Source organism: Solea senegalensis, linkage group LG13 (genome assembly GCF_019176455.1).
Source record: "Solea senegalensis isolate Sse05_10M linkage group LG13, IFAPA_SoseM_1, whole genome shotgun sequence".
In the NCBI taxonomy this organism is placed as follows: Eukaryota; Metazoa; Chordata; class Actinopteri; order Pleuronectiformes; family Soleidae; genus Solea; species Solea senegalensis.
In genome coordinates this window covers 20499608-20523389 of record NC_058033.1, presented here as the reverse complement: position 1 = coordinate 20523389, position 23782 = coordinate 20499608, and the positions used below count along the sequence as shown (strand labels likewise).

The window sequence follows — 23782 nt, the reverse complement described above, 5'->3', positions numbered from 1 at the left end:
AGCCTGAGACCCACACACTTTGGGCACCCGCCTTCTCCAGTGGCACCATTGGGGATGGAGATGTGCTGGTTCTGGTGGAGGTGCTGGAAGCGAGCTTCTGGAAGACTTGATTGCAGGTCAAGGTCAAGGTCCGCCTTAAACCACACCAGCCCGCCTGGTGCCGCTCTCATCCGGCAGTTGGAGACTTGAAGGTTCCAAACCTCCCCACTCCACCTGGATGCAGTTTAGTGTCACACCCAGGACTGGCCGGACAGTTCTGCTTATGTATAAACAAATTCTTCTGGAAATGACCACCCGTATCTCAAGCCTACATGGCACTGGCATTTTTGCAAAAGGAGCAGCAGATGGCTGTTTGTTGTTTTCTTCTTCCTGCAGAAGTGTTCGCACATAAACTAGAGAGAGGAAAACCGTTTGTAGTTCCCGACCAAACTACCTTATAGCTCCAATCTAGGAATGCAGGAAGTGACATGCGGACGCTCCGAGGTGTTTCCTCTCACCGTGGAGGAACATGATACATGATATAAAAATGTTGCGTCTTTGTTGAAGTGACAGATTAAAAGCAAACCCATCGTGGAGTGTTTGTTTTGTCTGTCTGTCTGTCTGTCTGTGGGTTTTCTATGATGTTTTTCCAAGGAACTGCTCTCATATCTTGGCAAGACTGTCCGTTGGATGTCATACACAATTTCCTGACGATAAACAGGCCTGGCAGTGGTCGTGATGATGATGATGATGATGATGTACATACAGTATACTAAACAGAATGGCATGAAGTGCATGTGTAGTTTTGACAACCTAGGTTTGACCTAATCATCACATAATCCAGGTAAAACAAATGAGCTGTAAGACAATATTTATGATTGAAAAAGCTTGAATAACATAAATAAACCATGTATATTTAATAATATTTGATATACTAGACGTATTATTTGGAGAAAATACCCTGAAAAGTTGACCTTTTCTTCCTGCAGAAGCCTCTCCGTCTTGTGCACAACCCAGTAAAAGCCTAAATCTCTAAATCTCAAGCCTCCCTCGGCCCACCCTTGATTTTCTTTTTTCTTTCATGAATCAAATCCACTTGTAAGCGCTCCACAGCCCCCCCCCGTTCTTGTTTATCCCCACATCATGCGGTTCATGTGTTTGCGTCAAAATACAGACCCACGTTGACTTTTAAGCAAAGGCAGTCAGAGATTTTAGGAGTTTTTATTGTTGCACTTTGGACAAAAATAGTTAACAATAATGAGTTTTCATGCCTCGGTTTATTTGTCAAGAGTAATCAGATGATATCTGAGTGGTCAAACCTGCAAATGATCACTTGAAACAATAATCAAAGCACAATTTCCAGTATTTCTTTGAAACTATTTGACCAGTATGCTAAGTGCATCTTTCCAGTGGAAAAGACACTGCTTGAGAGTTGATGCCTCCCTGGTTTTATGCACCAGTAAAACAATACCACCATTTATTGACATTTCAGGCTTCACTTTCCCCCCATAAATACTTTCCATTAAATTACACAGTGGTAGCACAGATTAGGTGGGAATGGTGTATCCGTCAGTCAAAGCGTGTTGGCAAGCGCATATCAGAATGCCACTCACGTCGAACTATACCCCGCTATTAAAGTGACGGCTATTGTGGCCTCCTCGCACTTCCAGGGCCCTTTGGAAAGAATGAGGCTCGGCAATGCGGAAGCAGAGCGCCGCGGATCACACGTCACACAGAAGCTTCCAGTCTCAGCGCCCGGGAGCTGGCAGCTGGAAGCGAATTCTCCGAGATGACATTAACAGGAGCTGACAGACGGAGTCCTTGCATGACTTACTGACACAGTCATTCCAATACTGCATGGAATTAAAGTGCAATATACATCTGCCGTTGAGAATGATCTAACTTAAAAGCATTAAAAGAGAATGTAAACTTATATTTACATAATTGTAAAGCAGGTGATAAGAGTTTTTGTTTTGTAGTTTTGTGCTAAAAATCCTGGAACTCACTCGGAGCCAGGATATGTGCACTGTTACCTCTGCCTCTTAATCCCCTGCCAGGAAATCTCAAATCGAGTGGAGCGTTTCTGAAAAAGCCTTTGCAGTTCCACTTTCATTCTCACAGCAGGCTGTTGAAATCACAGACCCTTTGACCCGACCCCCGCCTATTTGGTTTGTTTGTGTTCACAAATCAGCCAGTAATCCCAGAAATGTTCAAATCGCTCTTTTGGTTTTCAGTGAGAGAGGATTTTCCCACTCGGCTTGGCTGTCAGCATGCGGGGGTCACTGGTAGTCTACTTTTAGTCAACTAAATATAATCCCATTTTAGTCAACTAAATATAATCCAATTTGTCTACTTTTAGTCGACTATAATCTTATTTTATTTGACTAAATGTAATCCCATTTTAGTCGACTAAATATAATCCCATTTTAGTCGACTAAATATAATCCCATTTTAGTCGACTAAATACAATCCCATTTTAGTCTACTTTTGTCAACTAAATATAATCCCATTTTAGTCGACTAAATATAATCCAATATGTCTACTTTTAGTTGACTATAATCCTACTTTAGTTGACTAAATATAATCCCATTTTAGTCAAGTAAATATAATCCCATTTTAGTCGACTAAATATAATCCCATTTTAGTCGACTAGTCAGTGAGCGCACTCGCAGCGTGCTCGCAGAGTAGAAAGGTGGGAAATCTCAAGCTCATTCGGATTTGGCGCAAATGAAAAAGATTTGCTATATATATGCATGTGTGTATATGTGCAGCCATTTTTCTTCCCCCTCTAAATCATGTCACATGTAGTTACAGCGTCCTTTAACCCAGGGAGTTAAACATATACATTTAGTCCATTATTTAAACTGCTGCCTCCTGATGAATTACAATCCTGAAATTGGCTGCATCACGACACACATTTAATTTGATTTAATCCAATTTAGAAAGTTGAAAAATTTATACATCGCAACACATTTCATGAATTAGACACCTGGACATTAATCTTAATCTACACCATCACCAATGCCACAGAGGCACCCAGGGCCAGGCCCAGAGAGCAATGAAGGGGCTGATTTGTGTTTGTTTAGCGGTGCAGACTCAAAAACCTTAATTTCAAAAGGTCCAGAGGGATTTAACCGTGCAGGAGGCAGAAGAGTGTGCGGCAGACATCGGCTAAGGTCCTGGTCTTCAGTTAAACACAGGCATATGATTTCAATTATGGTCGTCGTCCCCCACCTTTTTTCTCTTCTCGTCACTCCCTCCCTTCTTTTCCTCTGGGTGCCCTTTGCTGACCAAACTGTGGCTGTAGCTCGACGTCCTCGTCCATTCAAGTCCTCATTAATCACACGGACTTTCCGTCAGGTTGATGATGAATAGATAACTCTTGGCTTGAAATGTCCTCCGTTTAATACGATTCCCCTTTTTGAATTTCTCTCCTTCTTTGGCGCACACAGACACACGGTCAGTCACCCTGAACCATTAGTCATGCTTGGTTAACGTTGTAAAACAGGTCAGTGAAATCACACAGCAGCCTGGATTTATTGGCATGCAGCGGAAAACACTGCTGCTTCTCATACAATACTCTAGTTATAGTCTTTTATTCCTCCATTTTCAAAGTGCAACGTTTCTTCAGTTTTAGACAATTTAGGAGAAAATGAAAGAGGAGCCACTCTCAAGAGAGAGGAATTCGAAAGTAGAACGTCTCACAGATGTACTCATGTAAACCGTTTGGATTATACTGTAAAAACAAGATAAGGTGGCGGGTGATAAGGCTTTCGCGTTAACTATGAATCATACATGTAGTCCAGACATTGAAAGTAAAAAGAAACTGGGCCACTTTTACCTTTTAGAGCAACCTGAATGTTACTAAACTGGCATTTTTATAAGGTATAAGCACCAGATGTGCTGCCTTGTAAATCTGCCGTCCAGCCAAGGTGAATATCTGGGCATGTGAGGCATGTAAGGCATGAAGGGAAAGTGTACTTTTATATGAGGAAGAAAGCGGGGAAGCAGAAGGAGTCGTATCGTACCAGGCTGTGAGGGTGAAAATGGCATTCATGGACACGCTATAAAGGCCGTAAATGATTGTTGTGACTGCTAACAAAGCAGGAGGTCATGAGAGACTTTATTATTTATTCTATTTTTATAACAAAATCCATATTCGTAACCTTTCATTATCCGAGCTGAGGGAGCGCCCGGATTCTTAAAGCCCATCTGTGACAAATTTGTGATTTTTGAGGGCCATGCAAATAAAAAACGACTTTATTTCTTTGACACGGTCATTTCCCCTGCGGTCCATAAAACAAGATGAGCATGGTCTTTTTTTAAAAAACAAAAAAAACACATGTTAGCGTGTGATTACCTGTCCTGTGTCACACTGTCATGCCACTGTGTGTATTGTAATACACTCAGGGATTTTCCTCTGCTTTGCCGCCCTTATTCTCCAAACACGGACGTGAATAAACTTGCCTGCTTGATGTGCTTAAATATGATAAATGAATAACGGGTTTCTATCGAGCCTTGAAAAGGCATGTGAGGACAACGAGCCCAGAGCTTCCCAGCTTCTCTGGAAGTTTAAAAAAAGAAAAAAGGACATGAGATGAATTGGCGGTGAGATAAAAGATTGCAAAAGGTTGAAAGGGCACTTTAAAGGAAAGTCATGTCATCTGAAAATGAAGCGTGCAAAGAAAACACTTAATATCCAGGATTAGGGCTGCATGATTCTCGAGAATGGATGATTTTTTTTCCACAAAGCGAAATGTTTATTGCACTCATGAACAAAAGATTTGAAACATTCAATTGGAAATTCAAGTAAAACGCCAGACAGTGTGATTCCTTTAGGCCCTGAAGATACAGTAAATGAGCTTAAGTGACATAACCAGGGAAAATGTGTTGTTGTCACAAGAATCAAGCCAAACAATGCCGAACTGTAGATCCGTTAAAAAGACTTAACAATCCTGAAAATGTGGGTTAATCTCCAACATTTAGCAAAGGAAATGTTTAAAATCTTATGATTTGACTGAGAAGTCTGGTGTTTTCAGCAACAACGAGCGGCAATAAGTCTGTAAACTGTCCTCTGATTTGTTTTACATTTTTATCACAGAAAAATCCAAGAAAATCAAACCATGTGAGTCTGGGTCACAAAGGATCCGCTCCATGTTTTTTTGATCACATCTCCACCGCGGCCACATCCTCAGCTGCTTGCACTTTACCTGTAATCCCCGCTCTTATTATCGGAAGTAGCAGAATGTTATAAAAAGTGTTTCATAAAATGTGATATTTAAGGCAGCGAGTGAAGCTCGGATTAGTCACAGCCCACCAACTGTGTGGCAAACGGCACTGGAGCTATAACAAGTAGGATCTGGTTTTGTGCTGTGGTGAGAAACCCGGCTTCAGAGGGGAACCGGGGTGTTTTTTGATATTCTGTCCAAAGGGGATTGGCTCTGAGGGTGAAGCTACAGTACAACGAGGGCTGACTTCCCAGTCGACTCCTTAGAGCCTGAACCAGGACTGGTTACCCATCTGTCCTTACTGCACAAGGTTTTTTTTATTTCCAGGGAAAGAGACGGAGGAGTTCTTGGCAGTGACAGGATATGTTTTAAAGCTTGTGTGTGTGTCACTGTTTGTGTGCGTGTGTGTGGTCCCAGTCAGGACAGGAGGACAGGAGGACATGCAGCAGTCCCATCTGTTCAAATGACAGTAGTCCTCCTGTCTGGTGAGGCTGTGAACTCCTACCTCCTGTGGCTAAGCCACTTTAAACACACACACACAGTCTCATGTAAGCTGCGTCGCCTGCACTCGTAAACAACTCTTGTTCCCAGCTGAAAAAGTTTATAGTGCATAGATACTATGTGTCATCATTCAAATCCGCCCCGGTTATCTCCCCGCATACGAATCACATCATCAGACGAGGTGACATCATCGCTGGCCATGCAGTAAAACTTTTATCTGTTAAAAAAAAGATTTTATCTCAGAAGACGGACAGAAGTAGAAGAAGGAGCTGGCACTTAGCGTCAAGTTTCGCTGATAGCAGCGGTAAACACTGATGATGTCATGGTGTTGACCTCAGGATGAACACACAGGAGAGTACAAAGTCTGCTACAGCATGTCATAGCGATATTATTATTATTATTATTTTTATTGTTAGTAGTACATCAGCTCTGACAGTGTCCATCAACTGTTTTTTGAGGGTTTTTCAATATTTACTACACACTCGTTCACTTGTTTTGACAGAAACACAATGCACACTCACTTAGTAACCCTCACTATTAAAAGTAAAAATGCAGAAATAAAGTGGAACAAATGGAACATTTTCTCTCAAACCTCACTCCCACAAAGCCTAATTTGGGGGAAAAACATTCTCTTATTTTGTAAAGATGTGTGGGTTTTTAAGTCAGAGTGCCACCACACTGGTCAAGAGGGGATCAGCTGTTCTGTAGCGGTTAAAACATACAGTATATAGAATTGAAAATAAATGAAAATAAATCTATTAATATTATTTATTTGTGTGCTGTATTCTATCTCCTCACTGGCAGCGGTGCCATAGCCACACATAAGATAAGATAAGATAAGGCCTTTATTAGTCCCGCAGTGCGGAAGTTTACATTGTCACTGCAGCAAAGACAGTAAAGATACATATAATAAACAATAAACATGCATTTCCACATAATGTGAAAGTGCAACATAGAAAGATATTAACAATTTTAAGTAGCATAATAATATAATATGTGCAATAAACAATGTGCTGTTTACTTGGGAACAAAAAGTCCATGTTTTCATTATAACATGATATTATTATACTCATTTAACCATCACCTCTCTCCTTTCTGCACTTTGTCTGTAGAATTTCCGTCCCATCACCAGTGGACACAGCGGTTACAGCCGTAAAACGTCATACACGCCTGAGCTGCAGTCCCCTCAGCCGACTCAGCTGACCCCGCCGACCCAGCCCGCTCACATGAACAACGGACACTCCAAACCGCCGAGCTACAGCCCCACCTCCGTGTACGGAAATGGATCCGGGCACAACCAGTACAACAACCCGGCGGGACTTTATGGCGGCGGCAGCGGGAGCAACGGCGACCGACATCTGCCCAACAAGATGGGGAACCTCAGCCTTAGAACCACGCACAGGTAAGATAGTAGTTGCATTATCACATTAGGAGTTGAATACATAGTTGTCATAGTTTTTCAAGCATTGGGAGCTACATTCAAGAAGAAATACTCATTTGGATCAGGTGTGTTGGAGCAACATCTAAAACATGCAGGCCAGGTGTCCCTGAGGACCAGGATTGGGAAACACTGGCTTAGCCCATTAGAGGAGTTTAACCTCACCCTGCAACCTTTACTTAGGGTGCATTCATTCACACCAGCCCGGTTTGTTTAGAAAGTCCGGTTCGTTAAGGGAGGTGTGAACATGCAACCGGACTCTGATCCGCACCAAAGAAGCCTAAACTCTGGTCCGCCCAAGAATGTAGGTCTCGGTTCGCTTCAAGGGAACCATTGTGGGTAAATGTTGTGAATGTAAGTGTAAATGGTGAATGTTGCAACCCCCAATCGTACCAAGTCTAGCGGAGACCATTAGGTGTCAAAACGACTCCTACTTCCACATGGCACCGTCTTCTCCGCTAGTTAGTTTGAGGTTTACGGGGGTAATTATGTCTAAATTGACTCTACTTCCTGTAGAGTTTACCGTTGTCTGTGTTTTTCTAATGAAATGCAACACAACAACGTCACATATGGCAGCGTTTTTCTTTTTTATTTCTGCTAAAAAAGAACAGAGAAAACAGTGCATCAGATCCGTTGCTGTGTGTTAACAGTAGGAAGTGTTGTGGTGTGTTAGGGTTAGTCTGACGTCTCCTCCTGACACACCTGCACACATGGCAGAGACATTTGTTTGTCGTTGTTGTTGTTGTTGTGCGTCCCCTCAAGTGGACGATAAATGTGTGTTTAGTCTCTCAGAGAACATCCTCCCTCAGATTTCCCCTGGACTGGACCGTTAATCTGCACAAGGCCCACACACACACACACACACACACACACAGAGTCTGGGTTCCATGACTTCAGAGGACATTACATTCATTTCCTTGGAGACTTACTCTAACTTTAACCGCCTAATCCTAATCTCAGTTTAACCCTAACCTCATCCTAACCATGCAACATGTCATAATTTATGGCTTGTTCTTTTTGAAGATAATCCCACAGCATGTGAGTAATACCTGGAACACACGTTTTTTTGAATGATCGGTCAGGGAGTAACTTGATGGATGGATGAACGCGGCGGATCCGCACAGAGCAGCGCCGTTGTGATGAAGACTTCATGCCTGTGGAGTCACACGTCGACTCTAAAGTATCCACTACAAGAAGAGAAAGATCTACGACACTACGATCTGTTTAAGGAAGAGAGATATGCTGGGTTTTTTCAGCTGCCTGTCACTCAAGTTGTCTCTCTTCCTTTGGTGGTCTGACATCTGTTCCTCTATCCTTTTGTTTAGGCTACTCCAGCTACTGTCATTCCTTCCTCCCTTTACTGTGCACCACCTGTTAAAGAAATGGCCCCAATTAGACATCGTGAAAAGAGAAAAAATATTTCCTCTCCTTGTCTTTTCTTTTTTTTTTAGCCCAGAGCCTCCCGTGCACTCTCCCACGGGCCGTAACGGTGTCGACACACAGTCGGACGTCTACAAGATGTTGCAGCACTACGAGGAGCCCGCCTCTCAACCCAAACAGTCTGGCTCCTTCAAATACCTCCAGGGAATCCTGGAGGCCGAGGACGGAGGTATGGATTTCTCTCTACATGATGACAAATGATATTTTTTAAGAAGGTCAATCACTTTCACTTTTTAAAAATCTCGGATAAACCCGTCAGTAGAGTTTTGAAATAGCCGTGCCTGACAGTTATAGCTTGTCTACTTATGTGCCAACATGCACATGTCATAAAGTGCACTTTATATGTACATGTGGAGACATCTGAATAAATATTTTCCTCCCGCGTGGAGATGGAACCGACTCCTGCTCACGCTGCTTCTCCTCTCAAATCCTCCGTCTTCACTGGCATAGTTTTCCTTATATAGAAAAGACAGAGAGAGAGAGAGGGAAAACAAGACACGGACAAGGAGCCGGAGAAAAAACAAGTATGGTGAATTGCTTACGCGCTGATGAACAAGGGAGGGAAGTTTTCGTAAAAGGCATTTTACTGCAAAAACAACTTCATAAAGGACAATAAAGTGAGAAATACGGCTTTCCTGTCTGCCTTCTGACCACTGGGTCATGTGATGCTGACAGCAGCAGAGCACGGATAATCCCTCAGACTAAAAACCCTCTCTTCTCTTCTGGTTCCTTGTTTATCACTAAACTAAGGGGGCGTGAAGTTGTGAAGTTGTTGTAAATGTCACAGCAGAAGAGACAAGGTTACGACCTCTTTGACCTTTCGCCCTCGGCAGCTTAAAAAGCTTATCTTCAACTGAATGCTTTTGGTTTTGTGTTTGTGAATTTTCAGCAGAGCTTTTTTGTCTGTCCACAGTTTAATATTCTGTGAGAGTTCACTTGCACTCCGGTTCTCAGGATTAACTCTTGTAGGTTTCGGATTCCAGTGGCGGCGGCGCACATGTTTTCGTTTCGAGAATCAAATGATGGCCTGATACTTTGTAGCATTTTGAGTTTTCCTTGTGCAACAACAGGACAACAAAAAAAACCGTTGAATTTGTAGCAGGAACGCGGTGCCTTTGCAGCGCACGTCGGATCCTTTTTCCCTCGTCTTGCTTCGATTTGAAGGAAATCATAAAAGACGAAGCAGAAACACAATACATGAACACGGGATAGGACAGTAGGGCTTTTACGAGGGACGGTAAACGGGAGGTTTGCGAGGTTTAAATGTATGAAATATAAGGAGATAACAAATGTCCTGGACGACTGAGAACATTCTCAGACAAACAGATAATAGATAGATTTAATAGATTTAGATTTTATAGATAGACAGATAACTTCTCCAAATGGAGATCCAGCTGGAAAAGCCTCAGGGTTTTTTTTTGTTTTTACATTTAGGGGTTGAGGGAAAAGAGTGATGACTGATCCTCTATCTTTCTACTCCTGGGTAAGAATGAAAACCTTCCTGTTAGGTTATCACACCTCTGGGGTCAGCGTTTGATGTGAGGATAATCCACAGCACATGGAACAACACGGCCTGCTCCCGCAGTGAACCCGGGGACTTCTGCCAGGCTCTTTCAAACAGAATAACATAATTTACTGCTTAATAATACACTCAAAGCAATAAGAGAGAGGGAGGGAGGGAGGTGGGGCTTGGATGCTAATGACGGACAATGGAGCTGATGGATTAAAGAGATTAGAGGGAAACTGTTTATCTGCTGCCAGGCGTCCTCCTGTGTAGGAGACGGGTTGATTGACAGACTAAGTCCTTGATGAAATAAAGGTCATGAACCCCGTGTTCATTTTTGAAAAGCTACCTGTCTCCGCGTTCACGTTCGGCGCCGTCACTTAATCTCCGCCCTCGCGTTGTTAATTGCACATGAGGAGGAGAAACCGAGTCGGATTAACGAGTACGATCCGTCCCGTGTTTGCGTGCATACCTTGTTGTCAGGCCTTTAAATCACTGTAGTTGCTCCCTGTTTGAAAGGAATCCCCCTGCAGAGGCCATGTTGACTTTTAGGGGCTTTTAAAGTCAAAACAAACACGAGTGTCAGTTTACCCAGAATTCCACAGGCCTTACCATAATTGGATTGCAGTGTCGATGGAAGAGGGTGGAGTTTTGAAGCAATATCACACTGGTAGACTGTAGAAAGTTGTACCTGTCTGTTTACACTGCAAAAAATGCCTCTAAAAAACAAGAAAATACAAAATATAACCACTATTAGTGGAAAATGACTGGTTTCAAGCAAAATGATCTGCCAGTGCACCAAGAAAATGGCAGGTTTTCTTTAAACAAGTCAAATTATCTCAAGTATCTTCAGCCTTAGTAAGGACATAAGTCCAAAAAATGGTGTGATTAGATAAATACACTAAACTCAAGTCAATGTCATGACTCAATGATTTTCTACCTTATGGCCACAAAGTTTCATTACACACAGTGAATTAATTTAAGTGGTGGACTTAAATCTACAACAGTGTCACAATTATAGAACAACAAGATTGTTAAATGCACTTGAAACAAACCGGATGACAAAAAAAGATGCTACTTTTGAGGGGAAAATACTATTTTTGAGCATCACAAGCTTATTATGAGACACAAAACATCACCATACTCGTAAAATAGAGCTAAAAATGTGTTTTCCCAGCTAATTTCAAGATCACCCTTAACTTGTAAGGCTTAAATATGGCGTCTTATTTCAATAAAATCTTACCAAGAGAATTTTCACCTGTTGCATTGGCAGATGTTTTTTTGTTTATTTTTGGAGTGGCCTTTTTTCCAGTGCATCATCATCTGTGGCGTTCAAAGCCAGGGAACGTTACACTTTCAGAGAGTGTGATTATCGATCGCCTGCAGGATAATAAAACGTAAACCCTGAAATGCTCACATAATATAAGAGCTGTTAGACCTTCATGGTCTTTTGCTCATGTGAAACATATGGCCGGGATTATGTCGAGTGACCCACAACTCTCACAGGCAAAGGCCGGGGCAAGTGTTTATTTGTGTAGCACGTTTGACTAGCGAGGCAAGACGAGGTGCTTTACAGAAAACATATACAAGAGAAGAAGAAGAAGAAAAGAAACAGTTACAATGTTAAAGAGCAAAAAAGAGAGCGAGAATTTCCAGGGGACAAAAAATAAACCTGCTGCTGCAAATTATAATTTTTTTATTCAGGCCATGAAACTGTGTAGTGCTTTATAAACCGACTTGATACGATCTACTTTATTTATAGGTTCACTGATGGAGAAAAACAAATCACATCCATAATGATCCCCCCATTTAAAGCCACGGCAGAGGAATTCAAAATCCTGGACGTGGATGTGAAGTTTTTAAAGAAATATATCAAGTGACAGCAGAGGGAATGTTCTCGCTCAAATAATTATTCCACAGGGATGAAAAGATATGAGATTTAAAGCCTCGGTAACATTCCTGGTCCTGTGGTTGTTAAACGGGAGTTCAAGGGTTAACTCTCCAACTGTCTGATGGCACATTTATTTCTTTTAAATAAAACAAATGCCCTGTACACTCAGTTTTCAGTGATAGGCAACAAACACAACTAAACCTTGGGTTTAGAACATTTGGTTTGACCTTTTTTTTCTTCCTTCTTGTGCAAACATTTTCCCCAAGGTTATCATCATACTTCTTCCTTAAAAAAACATGTTTACAAACTCTTGGACGATTTGAAAAGCTGTAGTCCATGTGATGGAGAACAAATCAGGACTTTGTCTTAGTTGTAATGGAATTATTTCCCAGCAGCCGTATAAACTTACATTATTACAGCTGTTTATTGTGATTCACTTTTCGCCCCGAATTCCCCGCGGCTCCAAACTCTCGCTCTCGATTGGTCCGCGTCACATGGAGGAGCAACGTGAGCGTGTAACTGTTTTACGATCACGTCTGGTCGAGGTTAGTCACAGTGAGGGACACACTTTGCGCCGGGATGGTTTTGGTGGGGCGAGATATTTGTTCTAGTTTGCCAGCTCGTCACGCTGTGGTGCGTTTGGCAGCGAGCTGCGGGTCTTAGGTTTGTGTACAAGCAAGGCCAAACAAGTGCTCGGTCTTTCACCCCCTTCCGCCCCCCAATCCTAACTTTGAAGACTTTTTATTAGTAAACTCGCAAACATAAAAGCTTTATCCTCAGGTAATAGAATCATTAATCCCAGGAACAGCATAACTCGCTAATGTCAGCTCCTTAAAAAACACACCACGGAGCAAAAGGCCTGAGTCTAACGCCTTTGAGTCATGTGCCAAAATGAAAAGGTAATTAGTCTGTGGTGGTTATCAGGGATCATGGCCTGTGGGGACAGACAGCCTCTCTGACACATTAGCAGAGTTTATGACTTCTGTTCTGCCCCACTGATCCACCGCGGTGTGCCGGGGAACCACTGAAGAAGTTCCAGATATCCAGCATTAAGTAAACCCCCCTCAACACTTTCCAGTCAGGCTTTAAAACAATGCTTAAAGGCAGCAACCGGCATCCCATCATAGTCATATATGGAGAAAATGGCCCCAACTCATTGAGTTATGTGAAATAAAAGTACAAAAATGTTATATTCTTATAGCTATACGTGCCTTCAACAACATTTTGGAAGGCTATGAGCAGAAATGGAATATCTATTATACCCATACGTATATTTATGCAAGTGTATATTCACTTTAAACTCAGACTTGTTTATTTTAGCCTGAGATTAAGCCTTGTTTATGTACTTTTTAAAGTGTATCTACTGTCTATTTATTCCGTTCCAGGTGTGTCTCCGACAGAGAGAATGAGAAGCCTGAGGTCTCCGGTCCGATCCCCAATCCCCAAACTGGGAAGCCCCATTCCCACCGTTCCCAGCCCCATGCCTGGTCTTCAGAAGCTGCCCCAGTGCACACGCTGCTGTAACGGCATTGTGTAAGTGTTACACACACGCACACACACGCACACTCACACACATTTGCTTTATAGTGTGTCAAGCACCACATCTTAAAAGAAATGGTTCAGTCCTCACTCCAGCAGCTTAAGCTTTATCTTGTTCTACTATGGACCGAAATCTGTGGACTGATGATTTACTGTTAGATATTATTTTTATTAAGCCGTTTCATTTAACATCTGGAAAGGATCCGACTTGTTTAATCGCGACGCTTGTGGTCGTAAAAGTGAAAAAGTTGAGCTCCATCAGGTGACTCATGTTTCTGAAGTGAACGTGTGTAGGTGGACCTGCACCGACATGCCTTCAAAAACACACAAAAAAATGATTCCCATTTATCATTTTAATGATGAAACCACATCCTTTCCCACACACGGTTTCTTACCTGCACATACACAATGGCACACTAAGATTTATCACACACACAAAAACCTCCTCCTCATCATCATCATCATCATACACCGGTAATCCCAGCAGCTGCAGGTAAGCATGGTGAAGTCATTTGCTTGCTTTGCACATGAATAAGAGCACATTCATTGTATGATTTTTTTTTTTGCATGGCATAATAAAGCGAGCTGTTAAGTCCTGGCAGCAATTTACAGGGTTTTTTTAAACAAAGTATGTCAAGAGTTTATCCAGCGAGTGATGCGGTTAAAATCAAAGACTGGACCCAAGGGTCAAAGGGGAAAATCTTACATAGTGAATTAACAACTGCAGCTACTGTGACACAGAGTAAAGTTCCCTGAAGTATGAGATATCATGTGGAGATATGTATTCAAATGCTTGCTTGGTTACAGTTGCTATATAAAATGCAGTAAATGTTAGTTTGCATATAAAGATAAGATAATAAGATGTGCTTCACTTTTTATAGTTTATAAAAAGCAAATAAATGTTTCTGATAATCTTTCACATATATCTGGCCATAATAATCCAGTCAAAAATAATCCAGTGTGCTGAAAATAATAATAATTTGTTATTATTGTGTTTTTTTGATCATAAAATGAAGGTGCATTGTGAAAAAAAGCTGTCGATTTAAGGGTTAAAATGTTTAAAAAAACAAACAAACAAATGTTTACAATGTTTATAGCTTGTACTTTTTTACTCACACATCTGCACAAATATCAAGCAGTTTTCTGTCAAAATAATCACAATTAGGTGTTCTTTCTGCCCTATTTATGAGCCTGTAAAGATGAGAGGGAAAACAACTTCATGTCAGGCGTGAGTCACCTCTGCTCCGTGTAATCTGTAATCTGTAAGAATAATGATAACGAAGGCAATAACTGGATCTATGAAAGAGCCTCTTTCAGTTTCCCGTCGATCCTGTTTCATCCACAGGAGCGCATCTCCATGTTCGGCTATTTTTGTTTTGGTTTTGTTTTGCTTCTCCCCTTCCACTCATACGCATATAAGGCCGTGTTATTCCTGTACACTGCTAGTAAAAATACATTTGGGATGGAGTGCACTCTCCAAAACACTGAACTCATCACTCTCAAGATGGATGTAGAAGGACGGGGAGTTGTCGTCCAAAAATAAACATAAAAACACACCAGGAAATGTTAAGATTAAAGCATCTAGAGCTTCAGTCCAAGAAGTCAAGATACAACAATTGTTCTTTATTGGTTTTTCTTCCTAACTCTTCCGTCTCCCTTCATGTCTCCGTCCAGTGGCACCATCGTGAAGGCCAGGGACAAGCTCTACCACCCCGACTGCTTCATGTGTGACGACTGCGGCGTCAACCTCAAGCAGCGCGGCTACTTCTTCATCGAGGACAGTCTGTACTGCGAGACCCACGCCATGGCGCGCGTGCAGCCGCCCGAGGGCTACGACGTGGTCGCCGTGTACCCCAACTCCAAGGTGGAGCTCGTCTGATGCCGTCGCGCATCTGCTATGATAACGTTAAAAACCCGGGAAACCCAAAAAATACTGAGCGTCGTAGCCTCACGTGCATCAGGTTCTGTCGAGCAGGCGGCGTCGGTCTTGGATCGGCGCGTCTGCGACGACAGAGCCGACTCATGCTATGTATATTCAGCATTTTCAGACCTGAAAACTCCCAAAAACTCCATTTGCAATCTGACAGTCGTCATCTCTCAATCAGCGATGTAGCATATATATATAAAACTGTGTTTTACCAGATTATCTCGTATGATAAACATGGAATGAGATGGATGCGAAACAAAACAAACAAAAATCCGAGACACTACACCAGCAGCCGTCTGTTTTCTCACTGACATTTAAATCACCGGCATCATATTCATCATAACATTGTATCACTGTCTCTGTGCAAAAATGAGTGTTTGTGCCTTGTGAGTGATGGTGCAGTGACGTGTCGTTTAGAGTTTTGATTCAGGTCGTTTCATTTCTAAACTATCTTGCATTTATTTTTTTACTCCTGTTGCAGTTTTGACTTTCGCAGAACATCTACTTTTCAGACTTTTCTCACAGAGGATCAACTCGAGTTAAGTTCACTTTTCAGTTAACCATCAATAACTATAGTTCACTATGTGCGGCAGTGCGCTTCAGGGTGCAGGTTTTTAACTATAGCTTAAAATCTCTTTGTAGAGTGATGAAAGTGATGAACACGCCCTGACAGGTAGACACAGGACATGTCATTTTAGGATTTGTGAGCGTCTAAATCTACAGAAACGGTTTTCAGCTTGTGATCACAACAGCCGATAACTCGCCAAATCTCCATTTCAGAGATTTGACATTTTCAACAATGAAGATAGAAGAATTCAGGTCACGTACAAAAGAGAACGCAGCAGAGTTCACTGGGTGTTTTTATTCAAGAACACCCGACGTTAACACACCAATAATCTAATAAACCATAGGAACCTGTCCATGGTTTTTTATGAAAAGAGCAGAGATTCACGACGATGACGTATCTAGACCGGTTTCCTCTTTATGGAAGATTGGAAAAAGACGTATAGTTTTAATACAATTCCTAGTTTGAATTTAGAAATGACATCTACATTTCCTGAGAGAGCGAGGAAGGGAAGGACGAGGGAGCAGTGAACAGGAGAGGTGACACACATTCAGAGAAACGTGTCATTATCGCTGCATCGCAGGGGCCGTCACTCTCAGCATGTTGTGAATAGTGAAGTAATCCGGGGTGAATAAGAGTGTTTTTATTCTAAAACTTTCCAAGAATGTTTTTGGTGTTTATTTCCATCATTTTCCTTTTTCCTTTTCTAAATGTCAACCGTGTTGTGTAGCCACTGGTATGCCACCTGTACTAGTCAACTTGTAAATGATGTGAAAAAATTATATTGCCACAACGTTGTCGTCTCTCTGGTCTTGTATATATTTGTTCTATTGTTGATCGACTTTAATACGTTAGTAAGTAAGTAACACGACGTCACTCACATGCCTTTGCATCGTCTGTGTCTATGATTGAATGAATGATTGAATGAATGAATGAGTGATTTTCTCTTACACAGCGTCGTCATCGTCTTCTTAACTTATTTTTCTACCAACACATGATGTTTCTGGATATTTTCCTTTGTGCTTTTTTGTTTCTAAACCCTAAATAAAATGAGAAGTGCATCGACTTGATTGTTTGTTGTTTTTAATGCCAGAATTTCCTCATTTACAAAAGCACTGTATTTATTTATATACTATATTATATTATATGATATTATATCATATTATATTATACAATGAGAGATTATAAGACATTTTCACTAACTATATAAACACACCTTGAGCAAAAAAGTACTCAAATGTTTAAAAATCGGGTTGAATTTGTGAAATTTGGAAATATGGCACAGTTTTAAAGTTCTCGTGACTCATTTTAATGAACAAAAATGAAAGAAAAAAAGGTCTAATTGTTGTGACTGCTGCACAATTATTGCTACTTTATATCACTGCGATATAAAATGAATCATTACTTTGGCTCAGCGACACATTTTTAAAACCTTAATATGTGACCTATAAACACACACAACCCAGGATGTCCATATAAGGGGGCAAATTACCATGAGTTAACTGCAAAATTTCCCCATTTACAAAAGCACTGTACATGGCTGTTACACTATCTTGCCACAGTATGTCTTACAAACACTTTACATGTGACTTAATTCTAATTATAAAATTGTCAGATACCAAATTCACACATTTACAGAGCATGGCATGAGTTCAAGGATGTGGCAAATCATCTAATACCCCCATGAAATGACTTAAGTAAAAGTTGAGTCAAAACTTTAAAGTGAATGAATGTCTGCAGATTTCTAAGTGAGAGACATCTGTAGTGTCTGGAAACAACAAATAATTGATCCTCTTTTGGGGTTTTCTTATAAATCAGCATTAGCATGTGGGAAACATTAGTAAAAAATGTTCAGAGTTCAAGTGGGAACTTTTGCCACAGGCAAAATCCAGGTGACTGGAGTTGTGAGTGTGTTTGTTTTCTTTCATGCAGGCTCAGTGCAAAGGGAATTTCATATTCCAGGAAAACAGACATCGAGATACCTGAGAGCACGCTCAGCCCAGAACGCACATATTCATTTACTCTTTCAGGGAAAATAGGAAAAGGCCTTAAAATTAGTTCACTTAAGAGAACTGAGAGAGAGAGAGCGGGGAGAGGGGGGAGTAGAGGTTTATGCCTGGAAAGAATTCAGCCTCACTGACATCTATAAACATTTAGTCCATTTTAAACATAAACATTTCAAGTTGCACAGAAACAGATCTGACTGTGTTCTGTGGAGAGAGAGCGAGAGAGAGACGGCCTCATCGCTTCTTCTTCACCGGTGTCCCGTCACATCTGTGAACACTGAATAATCTGAAAAAAACCGAGCCATCTAATCAAATAAATTCTTCACGTGGACCTGTGGAGACATCATAACTGTGTCCCTTTGTGTTTCTATTCATTCATTTCAAACGTGCAATTTGGTGTTGTGCAAGTGAGGGATTTTCCCACACTCCAAACTGACCGGACCAAGTTTGTCATCAAAGAACAAAATCACATTAGATATGAAAATATTTTCTCTTCATTCGTCAGATTTCACTTCTTCTGGCGTTCTGTGAAGTTCTGTTTTGAGTTCTTTTTCTTCTTAAAATGAAGAGAAACTAACATTTTATTTCGAAAAAAACAAATACAATTGAAATTTGAACTGTATAAAACTATTTTAAATTACATTAGTTTGAGTCTTTGTGTCCATGTCCAAAAACAGGCCAAGAAAATGGAAATTATGTATAGCCGTTTTTCCAACTCTACATTATGGACCTTACTCGACTCGCCTCGGCACGGCACGGCACGGTTTAGGCTGGTTTTCCTCAATAAAAAAAAGTACCTAGTGTGGGCGGAGTCATCACTGCACAGCTGCATGAAACTGCAGTGACTTTGTTTTACACGTGCGACACACACACACACACAAACGAGTGACTAGTGACTGGTAAAGCAGTTGTTTTCAGTGTAAATGAATCATTAGAATCAGTTCATTACAAACTATTAGTTCAGTACTTCCTCCATGACTCTTCTGTTATATATTGAGATTTTAGACGTTTCCTCTGGTAATTGTTGGAGATTAACCCACGTTTTTTAGGATTGTTGAGTCTTTTTAACTCACCTAGCGTTCGGCATTGTTCGGCTCGATTCTTGTGTCGTTGCATTTCTTTCTACTCTTTCATGTTTACTCCTCCCATCTTTATGAGGCATACATACATACATACATACATACACGCTGTTCTTCCGCGGTTTGCAGGTTCCATGCGGTACCAACCTGTTCGCCCGTGACAGCCGTGATTTGTGAAGTCCTACTGGATGAAACGCCGGGCCGTACCTGGGCGTAGGACTCGGTAACACACAGCAGAGCAACATTCTGGCCATTCCTCCGGAGTGATATATGTTAGAGACACGAATGATAACTCAAGAGGATTTTATAAGAGGCGCATAAATCCTGGACATATGTGGAGCGCTGTTAGAAAGGCATTTTGGTGGATGATGAAGACGTCTGGAGATGATCATTTGGTTTAAAGCCGATTATTTTGCAGGTTCATTCAAATTGCCGCGGTGTTACAGTGACTTTAGTTGTACGTATCAAAGATAAACTAAACTGAGAATATTCTCCAAGACTGGATAAATAATCTCAGAGAGAAGACGTCCGGCCTCAAGCCTGCAACAGTGAGATCACTCGTGTTCCTCAATGAAAATCTGCCAAAGGACAAGAAGGAGAGCCAGAAGAAGCCATAAAGCCTGACACTGCTTTATCATTTCAGTGTGTCATTTACTTGGTTTACACTTTATTTTGTTGTTTAAAGGGAATTTTTCTGTCTTTCTAAAAATATTGTTTATGAAAATCCAAGGACAGTTCAGGAGTCGTCTGTAGGGTTATACTTGAAACTTGCTTTGTAACGGTTTTTCTTTATTAGTTTAGTATAGTTTTGAATGGAAGTTCACTGTAGCCTGCTTAGTCTTTATTTCCACTTTTTATACAAAGATCCAAAATAGTGAGCCAGTCTTTTCAACGTCTCATGATCCGGCTCCCTTCAAAGAGCCATAAATCCCATCTCTAGGCCCTTATCATGCAGTCCGAGTTCCCACTGATTTCCTCTGCACTGCATTCAGTTATTCACAGTCACATGTCCGTGGCTCAGAGCGCCTGCCTCCCAGTGACAAAGATCGGAAATAATCGTCAATTCACATTGACAGCGTAATCCCATTTTCCGATCGAAAACAAGCAAAAGTGCATCCGCCGCTTTGAAGTTCACCGGACGCAGAGCCAGGTTTTTTGGTGAGAACAGAAAACACAGCGGCATCTGTTTAGTATTTATTTCCCCACGTTGATTTAAACAGATTTGAGAGAGAGGTTATGTGTTGCATGTGTCTGGAGAGTGGAACGCACTGTGCGGCGATCGCTTTCTCGTTCAGCGGCCGATGGCCACGTTTGGCTGTTTACGCTCGGCAGAGTAAACAAAGGAGCTCTTCCTCTGTTTGACAGCACATGTAACGTAGGTTGTGCACATCGTCAACGATGCCAACACGAATAAATACTGACGGGGAGTTTAACTGAGTCTTCAGAAAGACTGACGTTATAACTCGATGCCAAAGCCACAGGCGTTTCAGACTTTTCTGAGGATTCTGTCGAGATCTTTGAAACGCGTAATTGACAGACGCTTCAAAAGAATGTCTGATTTTTTTTACACTTCACCACATGATATTGATTCAGTCAACAGCTTTTTAAGTTTGTTTATCTGACAAACAAACAGGACTGAAGTAATAACAATTTTCTTTCTGTGACTGAAGATTTTGTTTGTGTTTGTTATGGGCAATTAATTCCCTTTTAAATATGACATTTTTCCACCATGCTCAGATTAAATTGGGTTACGCTTTTTGCTCAAAAACAAAGAGGCAGAAAATGTGCGGGCTCCTCTGTGGAGCACAACTTGTCACTTTCATTCATCCAAAAAAAAGTACTGTATTATATCCTGACGGCACATTATGTGCCATCATCTCTCCATTAAAACCTGCAGAACCACATGTCTCCACACGGGTCCGGGAACTATATGCGGATGTCACATTTTCGCGAGACCTGACCCTCCATGCAAGTTTCAATAGTTTTTAATCTGAATAGATAACGATAGGCTCCTCCCACGAATGAACAACAAACGTGAAAGAGATTAGAAGAATATTTACTTATTATAACATAAAACATAGTAAGAAAGGAATCATAACAATGATGAAACTATATCTATATTTAAGTAAAATGATATAGGGAAAGGTCAAAGGTCAGGGAACCAGTAAGCTTGGATATAACTTAGGGACCGGAAACATCCAGAATTCATTCAGAAAAATATGAACTTTATTGTTACCAAACCGTACAATGTGTATAGGAAATTCAGAGCACACTTATCTAATGGATTAGATACAAGCAATTTAGAATAAAATGTGTGTTTTGTTAAGATGTGGTAGTCAGATATTTCGTTCGGCCATTATTTTGTTTTTAAGGGTCCGTTTAAATTTGACTCCACATGATTTGACGAGTGTGAAAGACTGGGCACATACAGTAAGACCGCAGCTCTGATTCACATGTTAGGATGTTATCTTGCATGTGACATGTATGTAGAGACACTGCAGTGTATGAAACCTGGTTCTGGTTCTGGTCAGGACTCATTAGCTTGGAAATGTAGGCAAAGTTAGAGAGAGATGTAGAGACAATGAACACAAAAGAGAAATAGCAGTTGTGCTAAACCAATACAGGCCAAGAAAACAGCAAACAGATGTCGAAAACTTTCAAAGAAAATCCCTTTGCCATTTTTGTCTCCTTTACTGTCTTTTCCCCTTTTTATCCGAGCCTTAAACTCCTTTATACTACTTCCCCTGATTCTCTTTAACTTTTTTTAACGGTTCTTTTTAACGACACGACTGAAAAACACCACCACGATACCATGGCGGCGGGTTGACGAGGCTCTGAGGATGTTTGGTTCCGTCGGACAAACACTGTGCAGGATACAAACAGCAGCTCTCTCTCGTTCCAAGTCTTTCATCCCGACTCAGAAGTCTGTAACTGAGTGTAAAAGGCCTTCATTTCTGCAAACAACTCAGTCTGTATATAGTACGAGGCGACTCCATAATGCTAACATTGGCCGTGCTTACACTACGCATTACAGCGATTGCATCTCCTCAATTATAAATAATCTTCAATGAATTGAATTGTTTCATAAATGGCATAAATCACTTGTGTCACATGAAACAAACTAAAGTAAAAAACTGTAACTAAAGTGTACTCAGGCCTTTCAGGACTGGATTCAGCAAAGCGGGAAATTAAATCACACAAATCAGCAACAGCCGTGGGTAGGAGACGCTGAACCGGACGGAATACAAGCATCCACAAAGGGTAATACCGTGATCTGCAGAGGTAAATTTCATTATATATTATTGGCTATCATCTACTCAAGCTACCAGTGGTTTGTCATGCATTCATTTTCCTTCTTTTCAAAGTCCAAACATGCAGTAACTTGATTTTGTCATTGTTTGCTTCAAAAACTACACGTTTCATAAATAAAGAAGCGTCACAGTCACAGAAATGTCTCCATTTATTTGAGTCCATGTCTCGTATCAGCCTTGAGTGACATTATTTAAACAGCGTACTGTCAGGTTTACACCACACACACACACACACACACAGTCACTCAGCTTCAAGTTATCCACCCTGTGTTAATGACAGGGATTTTCTAATTATAGTTGTGATAACATGACATAATCTTCAATCCATGCACAGATGTGAGGGACTTTTTCTTTTTTCTGTTTTTCCCTTCAGTCCCGCCTGGAGGAAACCATGCTGCAGGAAGCATGAGCTCATCTCCATTTTCAGACTTAGGATTCAAACGTGATTTAATCTTCTTCTTCTTCTTCAGCGGTCTTGTTTTTCCTTTTTCAAAAACCTGTACCACTCTCTTTCTCTGATTGGTTACATTGTCTCTTGGTGTGAGGCTAATTTACGACCTCTACTGTAACACTTGGTACAAAACAAACTTTTCAGACGCTCTTACAGCAGCACGCGAACATCTGTCAGGGCAGACACATCAGTAACACACCATCATTGTCAAACAGTACATTTATAAGACTGTCATTATTATTATTAGCCTGATTTTCGCCTGATAACAGTGATTCTCCGCTGACTTGAAAAAGACGCGACAGGATTTTGATATGGTTCAGTTCAGAGAGTAAAAAGAAAAAGGAGAAACCATTACTACATTACTTGAGTGCTGTAATTCCACAATAAACCTCTTTGTGTTTGACGACAACAACTAGTGTGCTGCCAAATCGAGAGAGAAGCACATAAAGCGGTTGTGTCACTGCAGCTGTCTGACACGACTTTCCAGTCCGACATTAATCCCAATGACCCCGGGTTCCATTGCTGGCAAATATAATGCACTTTTAATTCCCACCATCATCCAGTTGAGCTTCACCTCAAATATGAGAAATTAGTCAAAGTGGGCGAATAAAAGAGTTTGAGCAGTTTCCCACAACCAAACAATCAGAACAACAATGGGAAAAATAAAATGATGTCATTATAGCACAAGCCACTTATTTGTGACAGTGCTATTAGTATTTGAACATATTGTCAGCAGAAATTAGAGCATAAAAAAAAAATCATTGTCCAACTCATCCAAGACAGATATTTGGCAAGTCTCTAATGCCGAAACCTGGCATTCCCAAAGTTGTTGTGTTTTTTTTAATCAAATAAAAAGATCTGCACCAAGTTCGAGCTCAAAAATCTTAAATCGTGGCTTATTATGAGCAAAATATACAGCCTGC

The 23782-nt window shown here is 41.1% G+C and overlaps 1 protein-coding gene across 1 annotated transcript in view; it reads left to right on the top strand.

Moving 5' to 3' along the window:
- Positions 1-17077, top strand: part of pdlim4 (PDZ and LIM domain 4) — a 39169-nt gene extending 22092 nt beyond the window's left edge. The window contains exons 4-7 of the mRNA XM_044042388.1: positions 6821-7110; positions 8598-8755; positions 13367-13514; positions 15195-17077. Of these exons, the coding sequence (XP_043898323.1) occupies positions 6821-7110; positions 8598-8755; positions 13367-13514; positions 15195-15399 (801 nt within the window). The 3' untranslated portion in view covers positions 15400-17077. The remainder of the gene's footprint in view (positions 1-6820; positions 7111-8597; positions 8756-13366; positions 13515-15194) is intronic.
- Positions 17078-23782: the final 6705 nt, after the last annotated feature.